The 27,345-nt window shown below is 41.0% G+C and overlaps 1 protein-coding gene across 1 annotated transcript; it reads left to right on the forward strand.

Moving 5' to 3' along the window:
* The first annotated feature begins 12,268 nt into the window (after positions 1–12,268).
* LOC137030430 (macrophage mannose receptor 1-like) lies at positions 12,269–16,995 on the forward strand. The gene is made up of 3 exons (XM_067400732.1): positions 12,269–12,590; positions 15,560–15,904; positions 16,069–16,995. The coding sequence occupies exons 1-3, from the start codon at positions 12,356–12,358 to the stop codon at positions 16,428–16,430; spliced, it is 942 nt and encodes a 313-aa protein (XP_067256833.1). The 5' UTR covers positions 12,269–12,355; the 3' UTR covers positions 16,431–16,995.
* Positions 16,996–27,345: the final 10,350 nt, after the last annotated feature.

Here is a 27,345-nt window from a genome sequence, read left to right on the forward strand (position 1 = left end):
ATCTTTTGCGTTCTCTGGAAAACCCTGTTGTGAGTTCAGACAAACACTTCCTGTTTAATTTCCCTCAGGCAGTGGTTCAGACAGCTCTGTACATTAACAATGGAGCAGTTAATAGAGTTTGATTCTGAACTGAGACTGAAATATAAAGAAATCTGTTCAGTGTTTAGTTCAAGACACGGTTTGACGTCAGTGAAAGACACCTGAACGGATAAGTTCAGTAAAGTTGGAAACATATTCACAAATTCAGATTTCCTAGATCAATAACTCATTGTCACAGACACGTCAGGTTCCACCTCACTACCTTACCCAGCTCCTTCGTCTCCTGGTCCCCTTGTGTACCTACCTGCTTGTGTTTGTGAGTGTCTCCGCCGTCATCCCTCTACTCATCTCTCCATCTGCATCTGCAAAACATCAAAGGACAGTATCACATTCCCTCATCCATCCAAGAACTGTTATATACTCGCTATTTCACTACCTGCTCTACTGTTTCTCAAATAAACTTACCAGCATTGCTTTTATTCCTGCCTCCGTGTCTCTGTTATAACAGAAGACCGGACCATAACAACTATTGGACAGTATGAGCACCGACGATCCGTTCCAGGAGCTCGTGGACGCATTGCGCCGAGCACTCACACCACAACCACCCTCACCGCCTTCCACCAACGCTGCAACTTCCGCACCTGCCATCACCGCTTCTTCGCCAGCATTCACCGCCAGTCCCATGGCCAAACCGGCGCCCTACTCTGGATCGGCGGAGGACTGCAGCGGATTCCTTCTCCAATGCAAACTGGTCCTGGAGATGCAGCCGCACTTCTACCCCACCGACACGGCTAAAATTGCGTTCATCATTTCACAACTGCAAGGTAAGGCCCTGCAATGGGCAGATTCGCTATGGACTCAGAAGGGCTCCGTTGTCAAGTCATATTCGGCGTTCGTCTCTCACTTCCGTGAGGTCTTCGGGAAACCTCTGACAGATTCATCAACTAGTGAGAAACTCTGTAATCTGAAACGAGCAAATCTCTCTGTTAACGAATATGCCTTGCAGTTTAGAACGCTAGCCGCCACCAGCGGATGGAATGAACAAGCCCTCATCACCACTTTCCGTCAGGGATTGGAGCCTAATGTGCGGCTGCATCTCGCTGCATACGAGGACTCCATAGGACTCGAACGCTTCATCCAACTCGCCATCCGCGTGGGTTCTCGTATGCAGTCGTGTCTCCTCGAGCACCAGGGCCAGTCACCTTCCACCATCCTCCTCCGCCGGTCCGAACCCGACAGCTCTCCAGAACCAGCCAGCGAACCCATGCAAATAGATCACTCACTTCTCACAACCAATGAAAGACAGAGAAGGCTGACCCTGAACTTATATTTATACTGTGGATCTCCGTGGCATGTCATCTCTACATGCCCAACCCGTCCTCCTCGGCCCGTGGTGAGTGCAATAATTCCTTCCATCCAGAAAATGAAACCACTCACTACCAATGTAATCCTTACTGCTGCAAATGCTTCTGTTCCAGTGGTGGCGTTCCTCGACTCAGGGTCAGCAGGAAACTTCATCTCCGGCGCCCTCTGTCGACAACTCAAGCTCAAGATCTCCCCGTCTCCGGTTAACTATCAAATCCACTCCATCACGGGCAAACCCCTGAGCCGTAGGACCATCCGTCATTGTGCAGGACCACTTCTACTCCGCGTGGGCATCCTTCATACTGAGAACATCCATCTGCTGGTTCTGGAGGAGTCCACCGCTGACGTGGTTGTAGGGTGCCCCTGGCTAGAACAACACAGTCCTACCATCTCATGGCGCACAGGCGAAGTCCTGAAGTGGGGCGACCACTGCTTTCTTGACTGCTTCCCAGTAATTCGTGTTCCGATATCTCCACTCTCCAAGACTCTCTCTATCAATGCCACGTCCATCGAAAGTCCTGTAGAGAAGCGTTCCGTGGATGTTCCCCCGGACTACACCCACTTCAGTGATGTTTTCTGCCTGCAACGTGCCTCCAAGCTTCCTCCACACCGGCCATGGGACTGTGCCATCGATCTGTTACCGGGTGTGTCACGATCACCAGTGAGAGTGCCCTATCAGCCACTAGAGGGCACTCCATCCCGGACTCTCATTTCCACCCGTTACATGGACTACAATTCCCATACACACTCACCCGACTCATTATCCATGTTCATTACACACAGCTGTTTTGTGTTCTCTCATTAGTGTCTGTCTATTTATACCCTGTTTGTTTCTGCTTTTGTTATGGAGGTTTCAGTTCAGGTCACTCGTTTCTTTGTTTGTTTTCTTGTTTCATGTTTGACTGCCTTTGTGGATTTTGACCCCTGCCTGTTCTGGATTTATGGTTTTTGGATTACACATTAAATAACCTCTGCACTTGGATCTTGCCTGCTTGTTTCTGTGGATACCGTGACAGGGTGAGCCAGTGCCCAGGGGACGCATTTACCCCCTGTCAATACCGGAGGAGAAGGCCATGGAGGAATATATCAAAGAGGCCCTCAGTCAAGGTTACATCCGCCCGTCTACTTCCCCTGCTGCTTCAAGCTTCTTTTTTGTGGCCAAGAAGGACGGAGGCTTGCGGCCCTGCATTGACTACCGTGCCCTTTAATAAAATTACAGTCAAGTTCCGCTACCCACTTCCCCTCGTCCCAGCGGCCCTGGAACATCTCCGCGGTGCCACTGTGTTCACCAAGTTGGACCTCCGCAGCGCGTATAACCTCATCCGGATACGTGAGGGGGACGAGTGGAAGACCACCTTCGTCACGCCCACCGGACACTACGAGTACCTTGTAATGCCGTATGGCCTGGTCAACGCCCCCTCCGTATTCCAGGATTTCATACACGAGGTGCTCCGGGAGTTTCTCCACAAGTTCGTTCTGGTGTATATTGACGACATCCTCATTTACTCCCGGAGCTTGGCCGAACATTGCCACCACGTTGCGGAGGTCCTCCAACGCTTACGGCAATTCCATCTCTTCCTCAAAGCTGAAAAGTGCCCCTTCCACCAGCCCTCTGTCCAGTTCCTGGGGTACGTGATTGACCACAGTGGCATCCGGATGGACGAGGGGAAGGTCTCCGCTATCCAGAATTGGCCCATTGCATCAACTATCAAAGAGCTCCAGCGTTTCCTAGGATTTTCCAATTTCTACCGTTGTTTCATCAAGGATTACAGTTCCATTACCATCGTCAGTCCACTTACCAACCTGCTCCGTCACCAGCCCAAGTCTCTGTCCTGGTCCCAACAAGCCACCAACGCCTTTGACATCCTCAAGACAGCCTTCACCACCGCTCCCCTCCCTGAAGGGACCGTCTGCAAAGTGCAAAACCTGAAAAGTGTTTCTACAAAAATGTTGTACAGCTGTTGAACACCAGGCATGTGCACACATAGACACAGAGCTGTCTGAACCACTGCCAGAGGGAAATTAAACAGGAAGTGTTTGTCTACATTTTACATTTGAAGCTCACATTTTACATTACGTGGTCATTTACATTTTTTCCTTCCATCCCAATTTTTTTCACCACCATGTCCCTTTAGGGGCTATGTATAAATGAAATAAATTCTTTAGGCAACATAATTAGCCTATCTAAAAAAAAAATAAAAAAATAATAAAACCATTTAATTCTGATAAATGCATATGCACCTGCATCACTCGTCATCAGAGCGTTTCATAAGGTTATACAGAGTTAGACAGACTTCAGTCACCGAGAGCCAAAAACAAACAGCAGCGCCTTTAACAGTTCCTCCTGAACCAAAACAATGAGCTCCTGCTGCGTTCACTCCATGAGTAACTATAATTATGAGATGGAAACCCGTGAGGCTCTACCTGGAGCGTTTCTATTTCAACACAATCCACACCAGAATAAATCTGCAGCAGTCAGGTGGAACAAGTAAAGCTCTGTAAGTTGTTTGTGTTCATTATTATTGTAATGTTCTGTGCTTTGAGCAATAACATTTCTAGCTGGGGTGATCTCACATTGTGACCACAGTATGAGCACACAGTGAGAGCGCTGTGAGGTTACACTTTTACATCACTGAGAGACAAACTGTTGACTGGGTATGATGTTGGTGGTGCTGACCCTTTGTGATGAAGATATTAAACATTAAGGCGTCAGCTGAAGTGTTTTTTTCTAATCAGAAGTAAATGTTCTGGAGTCGTTATATTTGGTATATGGTGCATCTATAAATTAATGGTTGTAATTTTAAAAAGTTGAACTCACTGTTGTTGCAGATGAAAGTTTGGCTGATATTACATGGCCAATCATGCCATTGTCCATTCTTCATCACAGCACACTCCTCATCTCTGCCATCTGGTTGTCCAGTAGACCAGTTCAGATAGAGCGCAGGTTCACCTGAAGACCACTGCCATTCATCAACACTCTTCTTCTGCAGCCCAATCCAGACATAGTTATCAGGATTAGCACTCACATTCTTCACCTCGTTCATGTCGTTCATGTTGTCAACGGTGGCCAGATCTGTGTAATTCTCTCTGCAGTATCTCTGAGCTTCAGTCCAGCTCTTCTGCACGTTTATAAAGTAATACTGACGCTGAACACATTCAGATACGGAGCAGAGAGCTGTGAAAGAGAGGGTTTGATTTAATGCTTTTCATAACAGAGTCAAACCTGATGAAACTATAAACCATCAATAAAACAACAAACACACTCACCAATGAGAAGAAGAATGAAATATAGAGTTTGCTCCATTTCTGAGGAAGAAACACATTGAAAAACTCAGAAAATCCCATATTCATCTTGTAGTAAAACATGATCATGTCATTTAAAAAAACAGTAAATTCACAATCATTCAGACAATATTAACATCTCAAAGTCTAGTTGTGTTTGAAGAATGAACATGTGAGTTGTTCTTACTTTAGAGGTTGTGTGTTTCTGTCCTGAGTCTGATGTTTCTGTCTGCAGCTGTAAACAGTGTGATCATTATATCTGCTCTCATCCCTCTCATTTCATTTCACATCATTTGTTTATTACTCAAAACCCCCATATCATATTCACTTCCTCTATATTTGAGTGTTTGTCCACCTCTGTCCCTTTATTTGCATGTTGACGTCTGTGTCAGTCAGTATTAGTCTATATTAATATGGACCTCAATCAAAAAATTATATGAACATTTTATATTTTAACACATTACACTTTTACATCACTGTGAGATAAATTGTTGTATGAGCGCAGGATCACCTGAAGATACAATTTATATCTTAACATTCACAAATAAATTCAGCTGCTTTAATGATATTGCTGGACTGAATAACTCGTGTTTCATCTCTTTCATCTTCATGTACGGGACTGTCCACACACACTTACGCTTGACCATCCCTTACGGAACAAAAATATATGGGAAGATACTGCAAAATATAATATAATAAGAAAGGTGGTTACTGAGAGCTTTAAGAGCTCTGTTTGAGGATCCAGTCAAAGAGGAAGAAATGTGTGTGAGAAGGAATGAGTTTGACTATTTAGAGAGTTTGGGCTTCAGGGTATGAGGCATTAAAAATGGCAAAAAGAAGAGGAAGGAAAGACAATCCCTTTTGCTTTTGGTTTTTTGGGAAAAAAAGTAGAAACTATTTTGCTCATGTATAGACTTCTTCATTTTGCTCTCCTGAGAGCTGAGACTCCTCACATTCACATCAGAGACAAGATAAAGACTCTGTCCAGTCTGCTTTAAAGTGCTCATATTGTGCTTTTATTCCCCTGACGTCCATTTATGATGTTAGTCAGTGTTGTTGGACTCATCTTCTTCTTCTGTTTCATCTTAGTTTCTCTGTCTGAATACTTGATTGGGATTGGCTGGGATGTGATCATTAAACCATTGTTAATTTTTTTAGAATTAGTCATAATGAGAAAATTCTTATTTTGTTTAATTTCATCTGTAATTCAACGGACAGTCTGCCAGTGGCAGAGTTTCACAAAAACCGAGGGTTTATGGCATGATTCCTTCAGGACATACAACAACGAAATTCCCATGTAATCATATTATATCTAAACAAAATGTTGACAAAAATAAACCATACTAAAAGAATACAATCGTAATGCACAGACATACAAAGACTTAACATTACAAATCAATACAAAATATGAAACAGCCCTATAAACCTACACTGTGTCCTTGACCCACATTCAGAGCAGTATACCTGAAACTCTGGATCTCTTACAGTATGTCTACGGCCTGAACAGATCTCCCTCAGACAGTTTCTCAGCAGCCCTTCATATAAACCTCTCAAAGACACTTACACTAGGATGCCTTTCATTGACTACAGTTCTGCTTTTAACACAGTTATTCCCCACAAATTCACTGATAAACTGTTCAACATGAGCTGAACTCTAGAATTACAGAATTGGAAATATCACATCTAACAGCATTGAGATGAATACTGGTACCAAACATGGATGTGTCTTTAGCCCCATGCTCTACACAATGTTCACATTCGACTGCGTTGCCAACTATATGTGTAATATAAATATATATTAATTTTATTCATGGTGGAAAGGAAAAATAAGAATTCCATTGTAAAGGGAGCTTTGCATATGATAATAACGGATGTGAACTTGTGTTTGTCCACCTCTGTTCCCTTATTTGCATATAGAAAGAGAGAAAAACTTTTTTTGCTCTTATATTTCTTCTTTTTCCTCTTCTGAGAGCCGAGAGCCCTAGTGGTGAGGAGGAGACCACAGCAGACATTCACAACAGAGACGAGATAAAGACATTAAAGTGCTCATATCGTGCTTTCATTCCCCTGAAGTTCATTTATAATGTTAGTAAAGGTTGTTGGACTCTCATTATCCCACTGAAATAATGACATCTTCTGCTGCTACTGTTTCAGTCTTATTTCCTCTAAATACTTGATTGTGATTGGCTGGAACATTAAAATATTGTTACATTATTTTTTTTAGAAATGATCTCTTTGTGAAAATGTTTCTTTTGTTTCATTTCATACTCTTGCTGTTTACTGTTTCATTGTTTCTAAAACATGAACACATTTGCATGTAAACACATCCTCATTTGCTTATGTCCACATTTAGACATTCAGGGTGAACATTATTTACATCTCTGACATGAAACAGAAGGCCTGCCCAATCTGTGAGCTTCATCCACCGCCTCACTCATCTCCAAGCTCAGGTAACACTCCCCTGCATATCTCCATCACCTTGACCTTGACATTTTCTGTTTCTGGAACTCCATAAAGTTGGAGACACCACCTCCACCTCTGCTTCAATGATTGTGTTTTCCAACTGAGATATAATTGTTGCTTGTTCAGTAACTTTGGCTGTTAGTTCGACTTTAGATTTCTGCGTTGCCAAAAGGAGGGATGATTTCAGCTCTTCAATGGTGTTTGAATTTGTCTTGATCATTTCTTCAAGGGAGTCAGCTCTCCTGTTGAGGGCAGTGATGATGTTCTCTTGAAGTTCATGTAACGAGAGCAACTTTAGATTTATTTGACGCTGGGATATTTGTCGGTGTTTTTTTTTTTTTTTTTTATGTGGTTCACAGTATTTGGCAAACAGCTCTTTTAATGTCTCAAAGTCGTGTAAACATTATCGCCAATCAGTCTGTGCAGCGCTGCATGAGCTCGAACACACCTATTGGTTAACTGTCTTGATTATGTTCACAGGTGTGTGTTGTCTAGTCATTAGTAGTGTGTATTTAAGCCCTCATGTTTGCCATGTGTCTTTGTCAAGTATTGTCAGTGTAACCATTGTGGGTCCTGGCCATGCCATGCTAAGTTAGTCTATTGGCTTGTTCGACTTGATGCAGCGCCGCACAGACTGATCAGCGGCTGACTTGAAGCAAGAAAAGTAAGAAATTTTGTCCGACTTGAGACAGCGCTGAAGTCATGTGACTGTGACGTATGGATTCAAAGTACCGCGAGAGCGATTCGAGATCAGCCGCCTGAGTTAGCCAGCGCAGTTTCTCAAGAGGAGCTGCACCAGCGCTGATGATGACACAGCTGTTTCACGATTGGCCGGATTCACCACATGACAACGATCATGTGTGTTTCGTGTTTATTGTCACGCCTTCAGTTCCAGTAATGCTTAAAAAATCTGTTTTTATAACAGTTAAAGCTCTTTACAAGTAATTGTGATGTTGTATTGTGTCATGTTTATCAAAATAAAACTGATAAAATACATAAACTCCACTACATTGGTATTTAAATAATATATAAATTTAAATATTTAAATAGTTTTACTAGTCTAAAATCAACAGATTAATGATTTATCTCTTATTTTGAACTACAACCAATCCAAAATTAATTGGATTTTTTTTTCCCCCACAAGGCCTACTGGGCCCATCCAACCTACAGATCTGCACAGAGAGCAGCAAGCACGTGACGTTGCCATGACAACCAGATACATCGCACATGCATTACTTGTAACACCACGGCTGTGTCCGAAATTGCTCCCTATACCCTTAAATAGGGCACTATTTGAGGGAACAGCCATTTTTAGTGGTGTCCGAAACCATAGTGGACGATGTTGAGTGCACTCATTCAATCCCACAATGCACCGCAATAATGAGTGTACAGCCGATGCACATTCAATGGCTTGAGAATACCCATAATGCACAGTGAGAGTTGCGCGCTGAATAAATTCCCGCGTCTCGCCAGGAGATGGCGTCTACAGCTGAATCAATCATCCATTCATTTCCAAACCGTGCTGGTCCAACATAGTATAAATTCAATTGATTTTTAAATTGATCATTTAATCGTTTAATTAAGGTTTGTACATGCTAGTTTCCATGGCAGAGTTCAACATAAATATTCATTACTACTGGAGCTGCCAGTTTGCTACGTTCCTTCCGGCGCACTCAGTGTCCGAATTCACTCATTCATTTCATTCACTCCTTCAAGTGGACTATATTAGTGAAGTAATATTAATATGAAATATTATGAACCACTTGCAAGGCGATCATTTGTGTTTATAAAGCATATACAGTTGTATTTTTCCAATCGTTTCTCTAGATAAGACCCTTATTCCTCATCTGGGATCGTTTAAAGTCCTTTGAAGCTGCTGAAACTGTCATTTTGACCTTCAACCGTCTGGAGGCCATTAAAGTCCACTATATGGAGAAAAATCCTGGAATATTTTCATCAAAAACCTTAATTTCTTTTCGACTGAAGAACATCTTGGATGACATGGGGGTGAGTAAATTATCAGGAAATTTTAATTTGAAAGTGAACTAATCCTTTAACTTCAACTCTGTTTCAGTGTTATTTTAACACTGTAGTGTGGACACACATGAACACTGAGTTATTTTTAACACTGGAGATGCTGTGCATCATTTGTGTATTACTCTATTTTCTTCCTCGTTTACATGTTTCATTTGAATGTGCTAAAGAATGGAGCGTCTGTGTGCAAACTGTATTTCCTTATCAGGACAAAATCTCTGGTGTTAAATAACACTGCTCTGTGTCTCCTGGGATCCACTCTACAGAGTGTTAAAAACTAACACTGAAGCAGTGTTACAGTTAATTAAATAATGAAGTGATTATTGAACATTAGTGATGAGCGTGCTGTTAAGAAGCAGAATCACTGAAGGAAAGATGAACAAGCTCCTGCTTCATTCAGACAGACACACACACACACACACACACACACACACACACACACACACACACACACACACACACACACACACATCATGAATCAGCGTATGATTCTTAACAATGGAGACAATCAACAAAAAGCTGAATGCAGCAATGCATGCTGGGTGCCACCATAGTACAAAAGTCCCAGCATGCATTGCAGCATGAATAAATTGTGCAGCTGAATGGTGTTAGTTCTTTCTCCATTTGCTTTTATTTTTGCTGTTGTTTTTGTTGTGACTTTTTGAAGCCTGTTTTGTGATGTTCAGAGTTCGTCTTTGTTTTATTGTCAGCATTGTTGAGATTCATATGCTGATTCTTGATGTTTGTTTGTGTCTTGATGATGCTGTAGTTTTAAGCTTCTTTTTGTGTGAATGATGAGTTAGAAGATTCTTCAAAGTAACTAAGTTGCTGCTGGAAGTCTTGTTGTAGTTTCACACTGCTGCTAATGTAGAGTTCACATGTACTCAGATAATCCCACATTCATCTTGAAGTAAAACATGATCATGTCATTCAAAATTCGCAATCATTCAGACAATATTAAGATCTTAAAGTCTAGTTGTGTTTTAAGATTGAATGTGAGTTGTTCTTTCTTTAGAGGGCGTTTAGTTAGGACACAGTGTAGGTTTATAGGACTGTTTCATAGTTTGCATTGATTTGTAATGTTAAGTTTGTGCATTGTGATTGCATTCTTTTAGTATGGTGGATTTTTGTCCACATTTTTATATTAAAAGCTTATATATAATATGATTACTTGGGAATGTCATTGAATGTCATATCGCCAGAAGGAATTACGTCATACCCTGATTTTGTGAATCGTTGCCACTTGTAGATCGTCCTTTGAATGTGAACGCACTTTTCTTCCTCTTGACTGGAGCAAACAGAGCTCTTAAAGCTCTCAGTAACCAGAGTCACCTGACTTCACTAATTAACTCAACCCTCATTGTTCAGTTCAAGCAGAAACAGAGAAACACAAACACGAGGCCTGTCCAAATACCCACACTTGCAGTCTTGACCACTAGAGATAACTAGAGAGAGGTAGCAACAGGTGACACTTCAAAGTTAATACTGAATGAAAACATGTTAACGCATCATTTGTAATTGAAAGGGTTTAATGACAATATCTGGCTATATGGTTACGCTTTAAATAGATAAAAGAGAAGCAAAGAACAGACCTCAAGAAATAGAGAAAACAGTTATAATCTTCTTTTATTCCTTCTTTGATCATGTGACTGAAACCCAAATGTGAGACATTCAAACTGACCAATCAGCAGATTACAGCGTCCTCCACCGTACTAAAGGTGTGACAGATACAGTCAGCCCTGATGTACACACTTCCTGTAGGGGGTTAAACCAGGAAAAGCAAAAATCTTTGTTGATTTTCATTCTTGTACATTTTAAAAACATTTCAATCCTCCCTGCCAGTCACATGTTCACTCTACACCAAATACCTGTTGCCACATACAGCCATGCACACACTCCTCACTAATCACTACACCCAGCTGCAGCTTGTTACCTGGACTATAAAAGGACTCTCACTCACACCATCCAATCGCAAAGTCTTGATTACTCCTGTATCATTTCCGAGCATTATTATTCCTGTCTGCCTGTCTGCCTGTCTGCCTGTCTGCCTGTCTGCCTGTCTGCCTGTCTGCCTGTCTGTTACCGTTACTGCCTGTTCCTGTTTCTTGACCCGTTGCTGCCTGTCCTGACCCTTGCCTGTTATACTGTTCTGTGAATGATATCCGCCTGTCCTCGATCTACTGCCTGTACTCTGATTACGACTCTGCCTGTTCCTTGCTGTTCCTGTTTACCCCTGATCGACCCAGCCTGTACGACTATGCTCACATTGAATATAAGCTTGCAAATGGATCTCCGCCTGAGTCCCGTTTCATTACAGTAAGTGTGTCTCGTTTGGGGATCAAACGTTCTACACACTTGAACGCTCAAGCAGACAAATGGACAAGAGAAAGTGTGGATGGACAGTCCCGTACATGAAGATGAGAGAGATGAAACACGAGTTATGCAGTCCAGCAAAATCATTAAAGCAGCTGTTTATTTGTGAATGTTAAAATATAAAAGGTTCCAATAATTTTCTGATGGAGGTTCATATTAATATAGACTAATACTGACTGACACAGACGTCAACATGCAAATAAAGGGACAGAGGTGGACAAACACACAAATATAGAGGAAGTGAATATATATGGGGTTTTTGAGAAATAAACAAATGATGTGAAATGAGGTGATGAAAGAGGGATGAGAGCAGATATAATGATCACACTGTTTAAAGCTGCAGACAGAAACATCAGACTCAGGACAGAAACACACGACCTCTAAAGTAAGAACAACTCACATGTTCATTCTTCAAACACAACTAGACTTTGAGATGTTAATATTGTCTGAATGATTGTGAATTTACTGTTTTTTTTAAATGACATGATCATGTTTTACTCCAAGATGAATATGGGATTATCTGAGTTTTTCAATGTGTTTCTTCCTCAGAAATGGAAACTCTATATTTCATTCTTCTTCTCATTGGTGAGTGTGTTTGTTGTTTTATTGATGGTTTATAGTTTCATCAGGTTTGACTCTGTTATGAAAAGCATTAAATCAAACCCTCTCTTTCACAGCTCTCTGCTCCGTATCTGAATGTGTTCAGCGTCAGTATTACTTTATAAACGTGCAGAAGAGCTGGACTGAAGCTCAGAGATACTGCAGAGAGAAATACACAGATCTGGCCACCGTTGACAACATGAACGACATGAACGAGGTGAAGAATGTGAGTGCTAATCCTAATAACTATGTCTGGATTGGGCTGAAGAAGACGAGTGTTGATGAATGGCAGTGGTCTTCAGGTGATCCTGCGCTCTATCTGAACTGGTCTACTGGACAACCAGATGGCAGAGATGAGGAGTGTGCTGTGATGAAGAATGGACAATGGAGTGATGTGTCATGTAGCAACAGCCAGACTTTCATCTGCAACAACAGTGAGTTCAACTTTTTAAAATTACAACCATTAATTTATAGATGCACCATATAGCAAATATAACGGCTCCAGAACATTTACTTCTGATTAGAAAAACACGCTTCAGCTGACGCCTTAATGTTTAATATCTTCATCACAAAGGGTCAGCACCACCAACATCATACCCAGTCAACAGTTTGTCTCTCAGTGATGTAAAAGTGTAACCTCACAGCGCTCTCACTGTGTGCTCATACTGTGGTCACAATGTGAGATCACCCCAGCTAGAAATGTTATTGCTCAAAGCACAGAACATTACAATAATAATGAACACAAACAACTTACAGAGCTTTACTTGTTCCACCTGACTGCTGCAGATTTATTCTGGTGTGGATTGTGTTGAAATAGAAACGCTCCAGGTAGAGCCTCACGGGTTTCCATCTCATAATTATAGTTACTCATGGAGTGAACGCAGCAGGAGCTCATTGTTTTGGTTCAGGAGGAACTGTTAAAGGCGCCGCTGTTTGTTTTTGGCTCTCGGTGACTGAAGTCTGTCTAACTCTGTATAACCTTATGAAACGCTCTGATGACGAGTGATGCAGGTGCATATGCATTTATCAGAATTAAAGTTTTTTTTATTTATTTATTTATTTTAGGTAGGCTAATTATGTTGCTTAAATAATTTATTTAATTTGTACAGAGCCCCTAAAGGGACATGGTGGTGGAAAAAAATTTGGGATGGGAAGAAAACATATTTTTCAAATCTTTTGCATTCTCTGACAAAACCAGTTGTGAGTTCAGACAAACACTTCCTGTTTAATTTCCCTCTGGCAGTGGTTCAGACAGCTCTGTGTCTATGTGTGCACATGCCTGGTGTTCAACAGCTGTACAACATTTTTGTAGAAACACTTTCAGGTTTTGCTCTTTGCAGACGGTCCCTTCAGCTCCTGCACATAGAGATCAATGTATTTACAGTGTGGAGGAAGACTTTTTTGAGGAAAATTAGGTTTTAGCTCGTTGTCTACGATTGTAAAGAGATGTTATTGTGTTTTAATAAAGTTTAGCTCATGAGTTATTGATCCAGGAAATCTGAATCTGTGAATATGTTTCCAACTTTACCGAACTTATCCGTTCAGGTGTCTTTCACTGACGTCAAACCGTGTCTTGAACTAAACACTGAACAGATTTCTTTATATTTCAGTCTCAGTTCAGAATCAAACTCTATTAACTGCTCCATTGTTAACGTACAGAGCTGTCTGAACCACTGCCTGAGGGAAATTAAACAGGAAGTGTTTGTCTGAACTCACAACAGGGGTACGTTCAAGCTCAAACCGGTGCGCAACGTTTTTCTACTTTTTCCGGGTTGAACGACATGTTTCCTGGAAATGGTGTGCAACGGGTTTGAGATGCGCTTTCTCTTGTTTGGTGGGTGTGTCAGAAATGTCAGCCCAATCAGCGGCAAGATGTATATAAACCACGCGGTATTAAAGAGACAGCTCGCACAATGAGTATTAATGTAATATAAAAATACTATGTAATATAATGTAATACTCTACTCCTCTGATTATATAATGGTAAATATTACAATATCAAAGCACAACAACAGTGATCAGCAATAATAAGCCTAATTAATACAAACAATAAACATAATATAGATCATAGCACAGTCCTAAAGGTAAGAAGTGGATTATCCTTCACCTTTCATGCTGAAATGCAAGGCAAGTGTTGTATCACAATAATGAGAAGTTTCCACAAATCCTTTCACTGGATTGGGATGTTCTCTTTTATTCTGAACGGCAAGGACAGTGACTGTAACATCGAGTGTATGTTGCAGTATTAAAAACCTATAAATACCAGCTTCATCAGGCTCCGAAAATTCTTCAAAAATAACCAAAAAATGTCCTTCTCAGCTGCCATAGTTGTAACTCTTGCGTCATCAGAACGGGGTGTTCAACGCATCACCTTTTCTGTTTAAAAAACGTTTTGCAACGTTTTGTTGGGGCTGAACGCAGCCCAGGTTTTGTCAGAGAACGCAAAAGATTTGAAATATATTTTTTCCTTCCATCCCAATTTTTTTCCACCACCATGGACCATTAGGAGCTCTGCACATCTTAAGTGAGAAAAATATATAAGTTCAGAAGTTTTGTAGACAAATGTTTTAAATGTGTTCATTTTGTAGGCCATGTGTGAAATAATTTTAATGAAAAAAGTGTAAAAAAAAAAACAATACACAAACTGTATGTATACTGATAAACTGTTTGCAGATATTCTCTTTAAGTAGTCTAGATCAATTAGATTTTAAGCCAGATTACAAAACTATCACAAACCCCTTATCTGTTCCAATAATAATAATTAAAGTAAATGAATTAATTGACTCACTGTATTCCACACGAGTAAAACAGATCAGAGATGTATTATTACTCTCATTATCAATATTCCTCTATTCAGATATCTGAAAAATGCAGCAAATGAATCTGAACTCTTTTATCTTCATCAGTATTTACACTGTTTTCTTCATTTTTAATAACAGTGTTTATTATTAGCTGGTCGAATCCACAGCTTAGTTCTCACTTAAATTACTTTTTTACTCTTACTAATTACTCTTAAAGTAATTTTTACTCTACTCACAGTACATTTTATGGAAAATAATGTTAATTTTACTTGATTATATTTTTTCAGTACTCTTTCCACCTGATGATAGGTTTAAACTAACACTCATTCTGTTCACCTGTAGGTGTCGCTGTTACTAAAGTTATTATTCTACTTTTTAAAATCATCATGATGTTCACAAATGTTACTTCATGTTAAATCTTTAAAATAATCCTGAAGATATTGAGAAGATTCAATATATCATCAGCTGTAGAAACAATCTTTGAATGAAACGTGTTTCTGATGTTTCCACTGCTGCTCCTGTTCACAACAAATCATAAAACTGTGTGAGAATAATGAATAACTTTTTTATTTTATTTTAATTTTTTAATGTTTTTCTTAAAGCGAACACAGAACTCGTCTTTGTTAATCAGACGAAGAATTGGAGAGACGCTCAGAGTTACTGCAGACAGAATCACATTGATCTGGTCAGTGTGAGGAACCAGAATGAGAATCAACAGCTTCAGAAGTTCATCAATGATAATCTCATATCTGGTGATGTCTGGATCGGTCTGTTCAGAGTCTCATGGCAGTGGTCAGATCAGAGTGACTCCTTATTCAGATACTGGAGGTCTGGTGAACCTTATGAGGCTGCAGTTGAGATCTGTGTAGCGATCACTAGTAATGATGCTCTGAGAGAATGGAATGACGTCTCTTGCAACAACCCGTATCCTTTTGTGTGTCATGAAGGTGAGCAGATCCTCACAAACACACACAATCCATCCATCACCTCCAGATATCTTAAAGTTCACACTACATGTCTGACATGACAAATTCCTCCACAGTGTTTGTTCTGCATGTTGTTTTTGATCAGTCTCTCTCTAGTTTCTGCTTGTGGTTTGTTTTGTGTCCAGAAAAACTGATTCTGATCAAACAGAAGATGACGTGGTCTGAAGCTCTGAGATACTGCAGACAGAATCATGTGGATCTGGTCTCGGTTCATTCAGAAGAGATTCAGCGTGACGTGATGAATGTGGTTAAATGGGCGTCTACTGGGGCGGTGTGGTTGGGTTTACACAACTACTGCAGCATGAACATGTGGCTCTGGTTGAGCGGAGAGATCGTGTGCTATCAGAACTGGGCTCCAGGGAACGGAGCAGAACCGGAAGACTGCCGCCTGGAGAAGAGAAAAGGAGCAGTTCAGTCTGGAGGAGATCAGCGCTGGATCAGCCTTCCTGAGACTGACAGACTCAACTTCATCTGCAGCAGAAATTAAGAGTGAAGGATTCGTTTGTGCTGTTCTTTCACGACTGGCACATGTTTTTAAATTGGCAAATACTTTTAGTTCTGCTTTCATCAGATAATGTCAAGAAATGAATTTAAGAGTATAAAATACCAGTGTGCACTATATATGTTTTAAAGACCCCATGAAATCTAAATGAGTTTTCATCTGTGGCTTTTAGAAACATTTGGAAATTGCAGTCATTCTCTTCTGGAAAAATGGCTCAATATTTTAACACAGACTGTTCAATCAAACACACTTACAGTCAACTAGACATTAGAAGATCATGATTCAAGGATTTGGCATAAATCATATTGACTATTTAAAAGAAAATCAAAGTAAAGCACAATCACATCAGTTGATTTCATGGGATCTTGGGATTCTGGTGGTGTGGATACTTTCTTTTCTCCTGTTTCTAGTCATATCTTTACAAATTACTTGTTTAAAATGATTGTGAGCATCTATATGTCTTAGTGAAATGAAATATGGTTTATTCTTAAAGAAAAACTAAAAGTTTCTTGCAACCTGTAATTCAACACCAGCTCAAATAAACTTCTTTACAAACATCATTCTTGTGTTGTGACGTTTATAAAACACAAATATACATACAATTTTAATAACAGAATTTTTGAATGACAAAAAAAATTCTTTAAACTTCATTTTTATGGACCACTCTACATTCTTTGCAGTAAAGTAAATTAAATAATTAATAATGGAGAACGTTACATTGACGTGATTCACAGCAAAACATGAGTGTTAAATGAACAACTCTGTGTCTTTATGAGTCAATCTTCTGTTAAAGAAACACTGAAGCAACAGCATTTAATGAGATGTTTAAGTGATTGAAGTTTGACTTTATTTCTCTCATTCGTCTACAGAAGTTCGTATTGAGAATTAACAGAGGTTTAGATGTTGATGTTTCATTTAATGTTTCATTTAAATTAATTATGGTGATCAGTGTTCCCCCTAAAGAAGACTTCATCAACGTCAACATAGGAAGAAGCTTTACTAATGTGACCCTTAATGTCAGAAAACTACCATTTAAAAATGGTATCTCTGAAAAATAAATATGAATGTAGATATGAGGGGGGAAAAAATCCACTCCTGCTGTAAATTTAACTCCCTATGAATTAATGTGGTCTCCTCATCTACAGGATCCTGTATAAAAGAACATGTCGACATGTTTTGACAAAAAGTTTTTTTGAGCAGCTAGTGAGGTGACTCGTTTGGACGTCAGAGTGAAGGTCAGAGGGAATCGTTTGGCTTTTTTGAAAGATTCACCACTGATTCCATGTGAATCAGCGATTCAAGATTTTCATCTCAAGAGGATTCTTCAGGAACTGGGAATGCCATCAAGCTTTATACACGTATATACTAAGGGTTCAACGAGCCGTATCGAACCATACTGTTCTCCACTTACGGTTCGGCACACACTAGTGTAGCAGTTTTACTCTGGTTGTGTTTTGTTGTTCTCAGTGAAGACAGTACGGCACACACAGAGCACAACTAAAAAAAATACACTTCTCTCCCCTTCAGTGGAAGAAAGCAGCACTCTCGTTTGAAGAGCGAGAGAAAGCACAACCGACCTCATCAACAGCAAATGTGCTTCTCAAGATTACATATATATATATATATTATTGTGCAAAATCTGTAACTTTTGACATTTTTCCCCATTTAATTCCTTTATATATATATATATATATATATATATATATATATATATATATATATATATATATATATATTCAATATATATATATATTCAATTTGATAACATCAGGATACAGACCTCACTCTTTTTTATATCTATCAAAGTCATATAAACTCGATAGTAAACACATTTCAAACATTTCTCAACATATAACACAATAAACAATGAACATACCTGCAGAAATACACAGAGCACAATTAATTGTTTGGGATACACGTCTCTCCCTTCAGCGGTCCATACAGCATGGAGAAAGAAAAATGATGTACATTATTCCTCATTATAACTCTGAACACAAACATGAAAATATAAGAAAATAACACATTTTGATGAAGTTCATTAATGTTAATCTTTATGTATATTGTAATATTTGAACCAGCTACACTACACCACGGTCCATCTCGACACATTTATTGGTTAATATGGTTTGTTTAAAATAGCAATGTGGAAAATAGACGTTATTAGTCATTTTCACGGATTTGTATGAATGGGGATCATTTTAACGGTGGTTTTGTCTGTACTTGGAAAACACAAAGGAAAAACTTCTCTGTTTTAATCGTTGTGTAAACGCACCCTAGAGTTCAGATAATGTATGTTTCAGTCGATGGATGCGCAAAACGTTACAACAACGATAATCAAAAAGCGTGGTCAAAACAGTCACTCTTTGTAAACTGTTCACTTCGAGTGCCGTATGCTCTAATGTCCAGTCATTTACGCCGTCATCACCCAGGTGTTGATAGCTCACGAGCGCAAGTGAGACCAGGGGTTAACTATAAACCCCATATAGTCCGGCTATGTGTAACCCACTTTTAGCCAAAACAATCTTTAATTTGGTTACATGTCGTTTTTGCCAAAATAACTTCCGAGATGTATGATATTGCATCATGTAAGTGAAGTCAACAGTGATTTCAAGGTGTTTGGTTTCATATCTTTGACATGTTATATTGCGTAGGCTGTGCGTAGACATGATTTAGCTCGTAGTCAGACCGGCTATTTGTAGCCCACCTATAGTCAGTCCTGATTTATTGTAGTTTTTGGACAGGAAGTTCATGAGATGGTTGATATCCCATCATGTTCGCAATGTTATATATATATATATATATTGTTGAATAGATATAAAGGACTGTACTGGCGTTGTTATTTTAATTTTTGATCACCAGGGGGCGTCAGTAAGAACGCACAAAAACCAGAGGTCGGTGCTCAATTGATGCTCCGTTTATTATGCACGCTTTCACATACATATGGCACGTGTGTGGTGTCTAAAATAAATAAAGAAATATACATAATAAATCACAACTGAAATAATACACTATACATAATAACAGCAGCAGTAAATGTTTAAATAAAACAATCAGATAGAGCACCATTTGGTGGTGCATTACCGTACATTAGCAGAAATAACAGCCATAAATATGCCAAACAATACTGCCTGGAAAGTTTATTCACAAGCAAAAACCCTATATGCTGATTAACATATTAATATCTTAATAATCATAATGCAATACACACACTCGCTGTATTAAATGTGCGCGTTATAGATGGCTGGATACGCTCCGGACTCGCGCACTTATGAGATGACGCAGTTATGATAAATCGAATTCTCACACTAAAGACAAGAAACAAGATGTTAGAATCATATAAGCACAAGATACAAACAACACACTTACTTCTTTCAAACGCACACACACAATGAAAGCAACTTTATAGCGAGCAGTTGAGAGAGCTGTAAGAACTTAAATGTCGTCCTTCTTATGGGCGGGCCCAACTAGTCTGTCAATCATATCAACATCAAATCAGTAAATAGTATGGAAAATACTGGGCCTTATCAACAGCCGCCCCAATTTATGTAGTAAATTCAATACAGAAAAGGCTTAAGAGTCTTTGTCATCATTTGGTAATACTGGCAAACGGATTAGCTTACTTACGGGTCTAACATATTTACGATCACCCACTTGCACTTCAGTAGTTCGGATTTGACCATCAGTTCCTGGTAATGTGTCTGTGATCTTACCCACTGGCCAAAGTGCCCTGGGAAGTTGCTGGTCAACTATCATCACCACAGCTCCAGTCTCCAGGTTCTTGGCCCCTTCAGTCATCCACTTTGAACGGGTTTGTAATTCAGGTAGATACCGCTTTATTAAGTGTGCCCAGAAATGATCAGCGAGGATCTGACTGTGTCTCCAGTGCTTTTTGCTCAGTAGTTCTGACTTGGGGTATACAACCTGTGGTAAGTCGGAGTCCGGCCGCCCCATTAGAAGGATGTTTGGAGTGATAGGATCAACATCTGCCACATCTGAAGACACATACCCTAAGGGTTTAGAGTTCAGGATTCCTTCGATTTCTACAAGGACTGTAGTCAGCACTTCCTCAGGCACATGTTGTGCTCCAAGAGTCTGGTTGAGTGCAGCTTTCAGGGACCTGATTTCTCTTTCCCATATACCACCGAAGTGGGGAGCTCCTGGGAGATTAAAGTGAAACTGGATTTGCTGCTTTGCAAGTTGGCTCTGCAGGTTGGGCTGCAGGGCTATGAATGCTTCTGACAATTCTCGTTCACCTCCTCTGAAATTAGTCCCCTGGTCCGAAAAGAGTTCATGGGGTTTTCCTCTGCGTGCAATGAATCGGCGTAACGCCATGAGGAATGAATCTGAGCTGATGTTGGTCAGCACGTCAATATATACTGCTCTAGTGGTCATACATTTAAAAATAATTCCCCATCGTTTCTCATTGCGCCATCCTATTTTAATTGTGAAAGGCCCGAAACAGTCAACACCAGTTGAATAGAATGCAGGTTGGTAGAGGCGAAGTTGGGCAGGTGGCAAATCAGCCATGTGTGGGATTTCAGGTTTCCCGCGCCATTTTCTGCACTCACTGCCCTTTTGTTGATGTCGACGTACAGCCTCTCAGCCTCTCAGAATCCAGTATCGGCGTTGTATCTCAGCAAATACTCTTTCTGGACCTGGGTGATGTAATTTTTCATCAAAATGCTGAATTAAAAGTTGACTAAGGGGGTGTTTGGGTTCAAGGATTATGGGATGAGCAGTCTCTTGGTCAAGCAAATCACTGTGATGTAGACGGCCACCTACTCTTATGAGGTCAGTAGACTTATCAAGCTCTGGGGCAAGTGTGAGTAACCGGCTGTTAGAAGGCAAAGGTTTGCCAGCCATTAATGCCGCAATTTCAGCAGGGAAGCATGTCGCTTGTGCTTCCTTTAGAAGAGAGATCTCAGCTGTTGCATAGTCTGAAGCAGATAAATCTTCTGATTGTTTTGTTTGTCCATACTGTTCTAGTGCTCTTTTCTCAACCAGTTCTATGAAAATGTGAAACTGAGAGAAGTCTTGCATAGCCTTAGAAAGATCTATTGTAGTAAGACCACAGAAGCTCACCTTTTTCTCTTCTGTGCTGTCTGTGGCTGACTCCACTGGGTCATTGGGCCAGTATTTTGGGTCCTGCCTGAGAAAGTTTGGCCCTCGGTTCCATCTAGAAGGCTGAGAGAGCTGCCAGAGTGATTTACCGTGAGTGATGTCATCTGCAGGGTTGTCTTCAGATTTAACGTACCGCCATGTCTGAGGAGAAGTCAGCTCCTGAATCTCGGCAACTCTCATGCTCCCAAACACTTTATATCTGCAAGATTCTGACTGAATCAATGTCAGCACTGTTTTGAAGTCACTCCATAAGGTCAGCTGCCGAATGGCCAGGGTGAGTTCTCTTTCTAGCAGCCTTGCCAACTGGGCCCCTGTGAGTGCTGCACATAGTTCTAATCTCGGTATAGACAACTGGCATTTAGGTGCCACTCTAGATCTTGCTGCAATGAATGCAACCTCCACATGGCCTTCCACATTTTGTGTTCTGAGATATGCAACTGACCCATATGCATGATCCGAAGCATCACAAAATATATGAATGTCTCTTATGCAAGCCTCAGAATCCAGTTGGGGGCTGCTATAACATTGTGGGATGGCAATTCTCTCAATGTCCTGCAGCTCCTCCTCCCACGTGCACCAGGCTTGATGAAGGTCACTTGGCAGCTTGGGGTCGTCCCAGTCGCATTTTTTGTCCCGCAATCGTTGTACCAGGACTTTGGCTCTTGTTGTGTATGGGATCATGTAACCCAAAGGGTCATACTGACTGGCTAGAACGTGATAGATATATCTCATTGTGGGCACTTGTGGTTCTAGCTGCCGTGCTTTGTAGCCAAGAGTGTCTGTTTGGCAAAGCCAACGTAGACCCAGGGTGGATTCTGAGACATTACACTGCTTTTCTGAGAGCCACAGCTCATTCTTTTCCGATCTAGCTTCTACTGGAAGGTTGGCAACAACAGAAGGAATGTTACTAGCCCACTGTCTAAGTTCAAACCCACCTGAAGAGAGAAGAGCTTGTAGTTTATTCACCAGTTCAGTGGCTTTGTCTGTGGAAGGTACACTTTGAAGAAAATTGTCGACATAGAAATGTCTTTCTACGGACAAGCGTACATCTTCATCTGGTTGGGTGTGGTCACGGACATGCTTCAGTACAGCAAAGGTTGCACAGCATGGGCTGCAAGTAGTTCCAAAGGGTAACACTTGCCACTCATACACATTTACAGGGTTCTCAAACTGCATGTTTCTCCACAGAAATCTGAGCAGTGGCTTATCCTCTGGCAGTAGACGAATCTGATGAAACATGCCTTTGATGTCGCTTGTGATAGCCACCGTATGCTCTCTGAAGCGGAGTAGTACGCCTAGCAATGTGGAAGTGAGAGTGGGCCCTGGTAAGATATACTCATTGAGATTATGGCCCTCAAACTGGAAGGAGCAATTGTACACTACTCTGTTTTTACCATTATAGTGTACCATATGGTGAGGTATGTACCAAGATTCAGGGGTCTGGTCTACAGCCTCAGGAGCCAGTTTAACTGCATAACCTGCACAGCCTTTCAATTTCCTGGTTGTATGCTTTGGCCAACTCTAGATCTTTACTAAGACGCTTTTCCAAACCTCTGAGGTGGGGGAGGACTGCCTCCTTCGGTGCTGTCAGCTTGGGCATCTCTTTTTTGTGTAAGAGGGGTGTAGCATACCTTACCGTCTTGGCCTCAAGCATATCTATGGCCTCTTGATCACATCTTGAGCGTGTCACCACTTTCTCATTATGGTAAGGTAAAGTGTCTAACTGTCTTAACAGTCTTTCAACATGTTGCAGGAGCTCTGATGCTGGGGAGGCAACGGATGTGAAAAGACACTGCTGTGCTGGTAACTGGTGCTGAACTACATTTGCAGGCCCTTGCAGTGTCCAGCCTAACCTAGTTTTAACACCAGCTGGCCCACCTGGTGGTCCGAAACGCACTGGCTCTATAGGGGCAATCAAATGGTGGTGATCAGAGCCTATGAGTAACAGTGGTTGCACTTGAGAAAAGCCTTGAAGAGGCAGACCTTTGAGATGCTTGAATTTCTCCTGTAGATCTGGCATTGGATGTGAATGTTTGGCTAAACCTAAATGTTCTGCAGTGAATGCATCCCTTATCTTGAATCTTTTATTGGGCTGAAAGGCAGGGGAAAGTGTGAAGGACACTTTGGTGCCTGAAATGACTTGAGTGTCGTGTCTGACCGTTCTCAAGGAAAGATTCTATGGTTGGCCATTGAGTTGGAGTTGTTGTGCTGCATCATGAAGTAAGATTGTACGCTCCGAACCATCATCCCAATTTGGCATAAGTCATCAAATTATGTTTGCCATGATGTAATAGCACCTTACTGAGTTTCAGGAGAATTTGGCTACCCCCTACTGGACGATCCAGATATAGTGTTTGACTTTCTTTTTGAACTTCAGTGTTCTTTGTCACTGTGGACCTGCTATTTATGTCATGCAGGGCTGTTAGGTGCTTTCCTGTGCAAACCTTACATGTGACTTTCAATCGGCACTGGGCTGCCTGATGTTTCCGTCCACACCTCCAGCATCTCTTGTTCAACTTAATCCAGTTAGTTTTCAACTCATTTGTTAACTGTGCAAAATTACTACACTGGTTGAGGAAGTGTTGTTTATTGTCACAGTAGTGACAGTACACAGACCTGCCAGGCGTTTCTGTCTCTGAGTTAATGGCAGCTGTAATGCTTGTGGACTGCTCTCCTCTGTGCAAAATGGCAGCTGCCTGTAGAGGGTGTCTGCTCTTTCTGCAAAGCACCACATCCCTTCATCTTACCTATACAAACTCTACTATCTGTGGGCTGAACCTGCAGTTCAAACTCAAGCCAGTGTGAGAAATCAAGCAGGTTTGGTATGGGGTTTCTGAGAGGGTGAACATACCTTTTGAAATTGGCTCTAAGATCGTGAGGCAGTTTAGACATGAGTCTAGCTACATGTGAACCACACTGTAACTCAATGCTTCCTTTGTCACCCAACTGATCAAGCATCCCCACCAATGCTCTGACTCTGAGGGCAAACCTCCTGAATGCCTGGGTATCTCCGCTACGAACGTTAGGGCCATCCATCAGTTCCGCAATTCTCCCCAATGCCAGCTGGTGGGGCTGTCCATAGTGCTCAGACAGTGATTGCATGGTGTATGTATAGGGATAACGGGAGTTACTATAGGAGTCTGCGATTAGAAGGGCCTCCTAAAATTTCAGATGCTCTAACAGAATCTGGTATTTGAACTGTTCCGTGGCAGTATGCGGCAGTAAATTCTCGAGCGATATCTTTAGCCTTACAAACTGCCTTGGGTCCTCTGCTGTAAAGTCAGGAATGGAAGGTGTAGGACCACTATAGATGCTCTCTCTAGTAGGAGGTATGCGGCTATCAGGGATAAAGTCTTTGGGTGGATGATAAGGCCTTGTGCTGTAGTCTGGCTGTTCTCTAAAACTAAGAACAGGTGAGGGGGCACGATAAGGCAGCCATTGCTGATGTGGGGCATAGTTTGTGTAGCATTCTGGGCTGCGTGCTGGATAAGACTGGGTCAAACGTTTTGATTGACACTGCATGAAAAGTAGGATTTTCGTCAGTAAGCGGCACTGTAGATTGTCGTGGAAGTTCAGTTTTACGACTGCACACGGCAATTTGCAGGCAACACCGAAAACTGCCGTGAATTGTCAGAAATTGACGTGGGCCTTGCTTGGCAGTTGTCCCCCCCGTGACCCCCTTCCCCTAATTCCAGGGGAGGCTTTAACATGTAAATGAGAATGCTGTGAGCTATACAAATGCAAATTCTCTAAGAATTGACTAATTTTGAGAGAAATGTCTGCAGGTATCCATATGCTACTTCCAGTCCATTGATGGATATGACTCTGGAGCAGAGTATGATACAAGCCTGCACAAAGTCAAGTTTTTATAATTCCTAAGCCAAAGCAAAGTTGAGTTCAAATCAGTCATAAATCCAGAATGAAACATGGTTGTTTTAGGATACAGAGTGTACTTGAAACCTAAGCAAGAAATCTTAGAAAATAAAATCAACAAAATCAGTAAAATCACATAGAACAAACACAAGCCAAAGTATCTGTTTTTTTCCCCTTAATATATGTAATCGCTCATAAAATAAATAATTTGATTATGAACAATAGCAACAACAATTAACAAGACTTGTTAATAAAAACATTAAGGACTTTGCAATTCATGTTTGCTTTAGATAGCCTACTGCTAATTTTAGCTTAATCTGTCTCTTGTAATTTGTGTTTAGAAAACATGGCAGCACACTACAGACACAATATGATACACTATTGTTGAAAATGAATATTTATACTTTACTTAATTTCGTTGACAAGTTTAACATTCATTGAAACTAGTGTCCCATGTTAACGTGGGCGTGGTTTGTGAGCGTGACGTGAGAGCATGATAAACTTCCTTAAAACTGCTCCAAAAACGCAGGAACGAACACCGCATAATCGAGGCGATTTATTACGCATTATACAGCTGGTGAAACATACGTTTTTAAATCTATAATCTGTGGAATATCGCATGTGACGAATCTGTCGCCGTCTAACATCTGCTGGAAATCCAGGTAAAACTATCTGCGTGCTCGCGTGCGCCCCCAGTTAACATAATCCCCAGTTGATCCGTAACACCGGTGAGAAGAAACTGCTGAATGCTATCAGTGGGCTGCCGATGTGAGCAGTTCACTTTAGTAAACTCCAGGTTGCTGTCCATAGAAGATAGGTTGGCTGCTTTGGATTCGAAATACTGTGTGGAAAATACTAACTCTAAGAAGAGAAGACGGGTGAACAATCCTAAGATTGCGGTAAGACTGCTATTTAAGCTAAAAGTAGCCTAAAAATAAGTTTTTTTAAGTAGCACAAGTGTAAGTAACTTTTACTATTTTCTCCTTTATTGTTTTTATTGTTTAAGTTCTTTTACATGTTGTTTTTTATTCATATCACTCTCATTTAATTGTTTTCCAGCTACCTGTAAGACATATATAGACAGTACACAGGAGCTTCAGGTAACGTACAAACATCCAGATCTTGCATCGCAGGCGGAAGCTGTGAAGCGTTCAGCTCGGAGTTGAGCGAGAAGAAAGAGGGTAAGATTTATGAGATTAGATCAGTTTTTGGTCAGTGTGACTACTTTTTAAGGTGCATTAATAGATGTGTTGAGTCCATACGCAGTGCATTGCGCAATACTGATTCTCTTTATTGGTTGTTTTTACAGCTGCTAGAAGCAAGACCGTGTGCTAGCTGAGGATGTGGTGGGCCTTTGGAAGTGCGCTACCGTAGACCTGATGTCTGATGAGGAAGACGGCATCGTTGACGGGGTGTCTGGATGGATTGCACCGAGCTCTGTGCCACGCTGCAGTCGAGATTTGAGGCGATTCCAAAGTACAGGACAACGCACTGCAAAATGGACTGAATTCAGACAGAATGCCGCTAGTTACCTACAGCTCCGAAGCGGAAAACAGACATTTCATGGTGCTGTAGGATTTTGGGCTTCTCGTGAGCTTCCCATTTGTTGTGTGGGCAGATCTCCTACGTTTTGTACATGGTTGTGTGGTTGTGTTTGTGCTAATAAAGCTCTTTCTTTGAATAAACGGCACATCTCTGGCATGTTGGAAACTGGGCATGCGCAGAAAGACTCGTCAGTGAAACCAGGAGGCGGAGGCGGAGTCGCGGTATCAAACATCCGCCCAGACGTCTGCGTCACCAAGATCAGATCACCTATTTGTTTTATTATCTATTGTTTATTATATTTTTTCTTTTCCTCCTCCCTTTTTCATTTGGCTTAAACGATGCTAATTACATCTGGCAATAA

The sequence above is a fragment of the Chanodichthys erythropterus genome, chromosome 11, assembly GCF_024489055.1.
Source record: "Chanodichthys erythropterus isolate Z2021 chromosome 11, ASM2448905v1, whole genome shotgun sequence".
Classification (NCBI taxonomy): Eukaryota; Metazoa; Chordata; class Actinopteri; order Cypriniformes; family Xenocyprididae; genus Chanodichthys; species Chanodichthys erythropterus.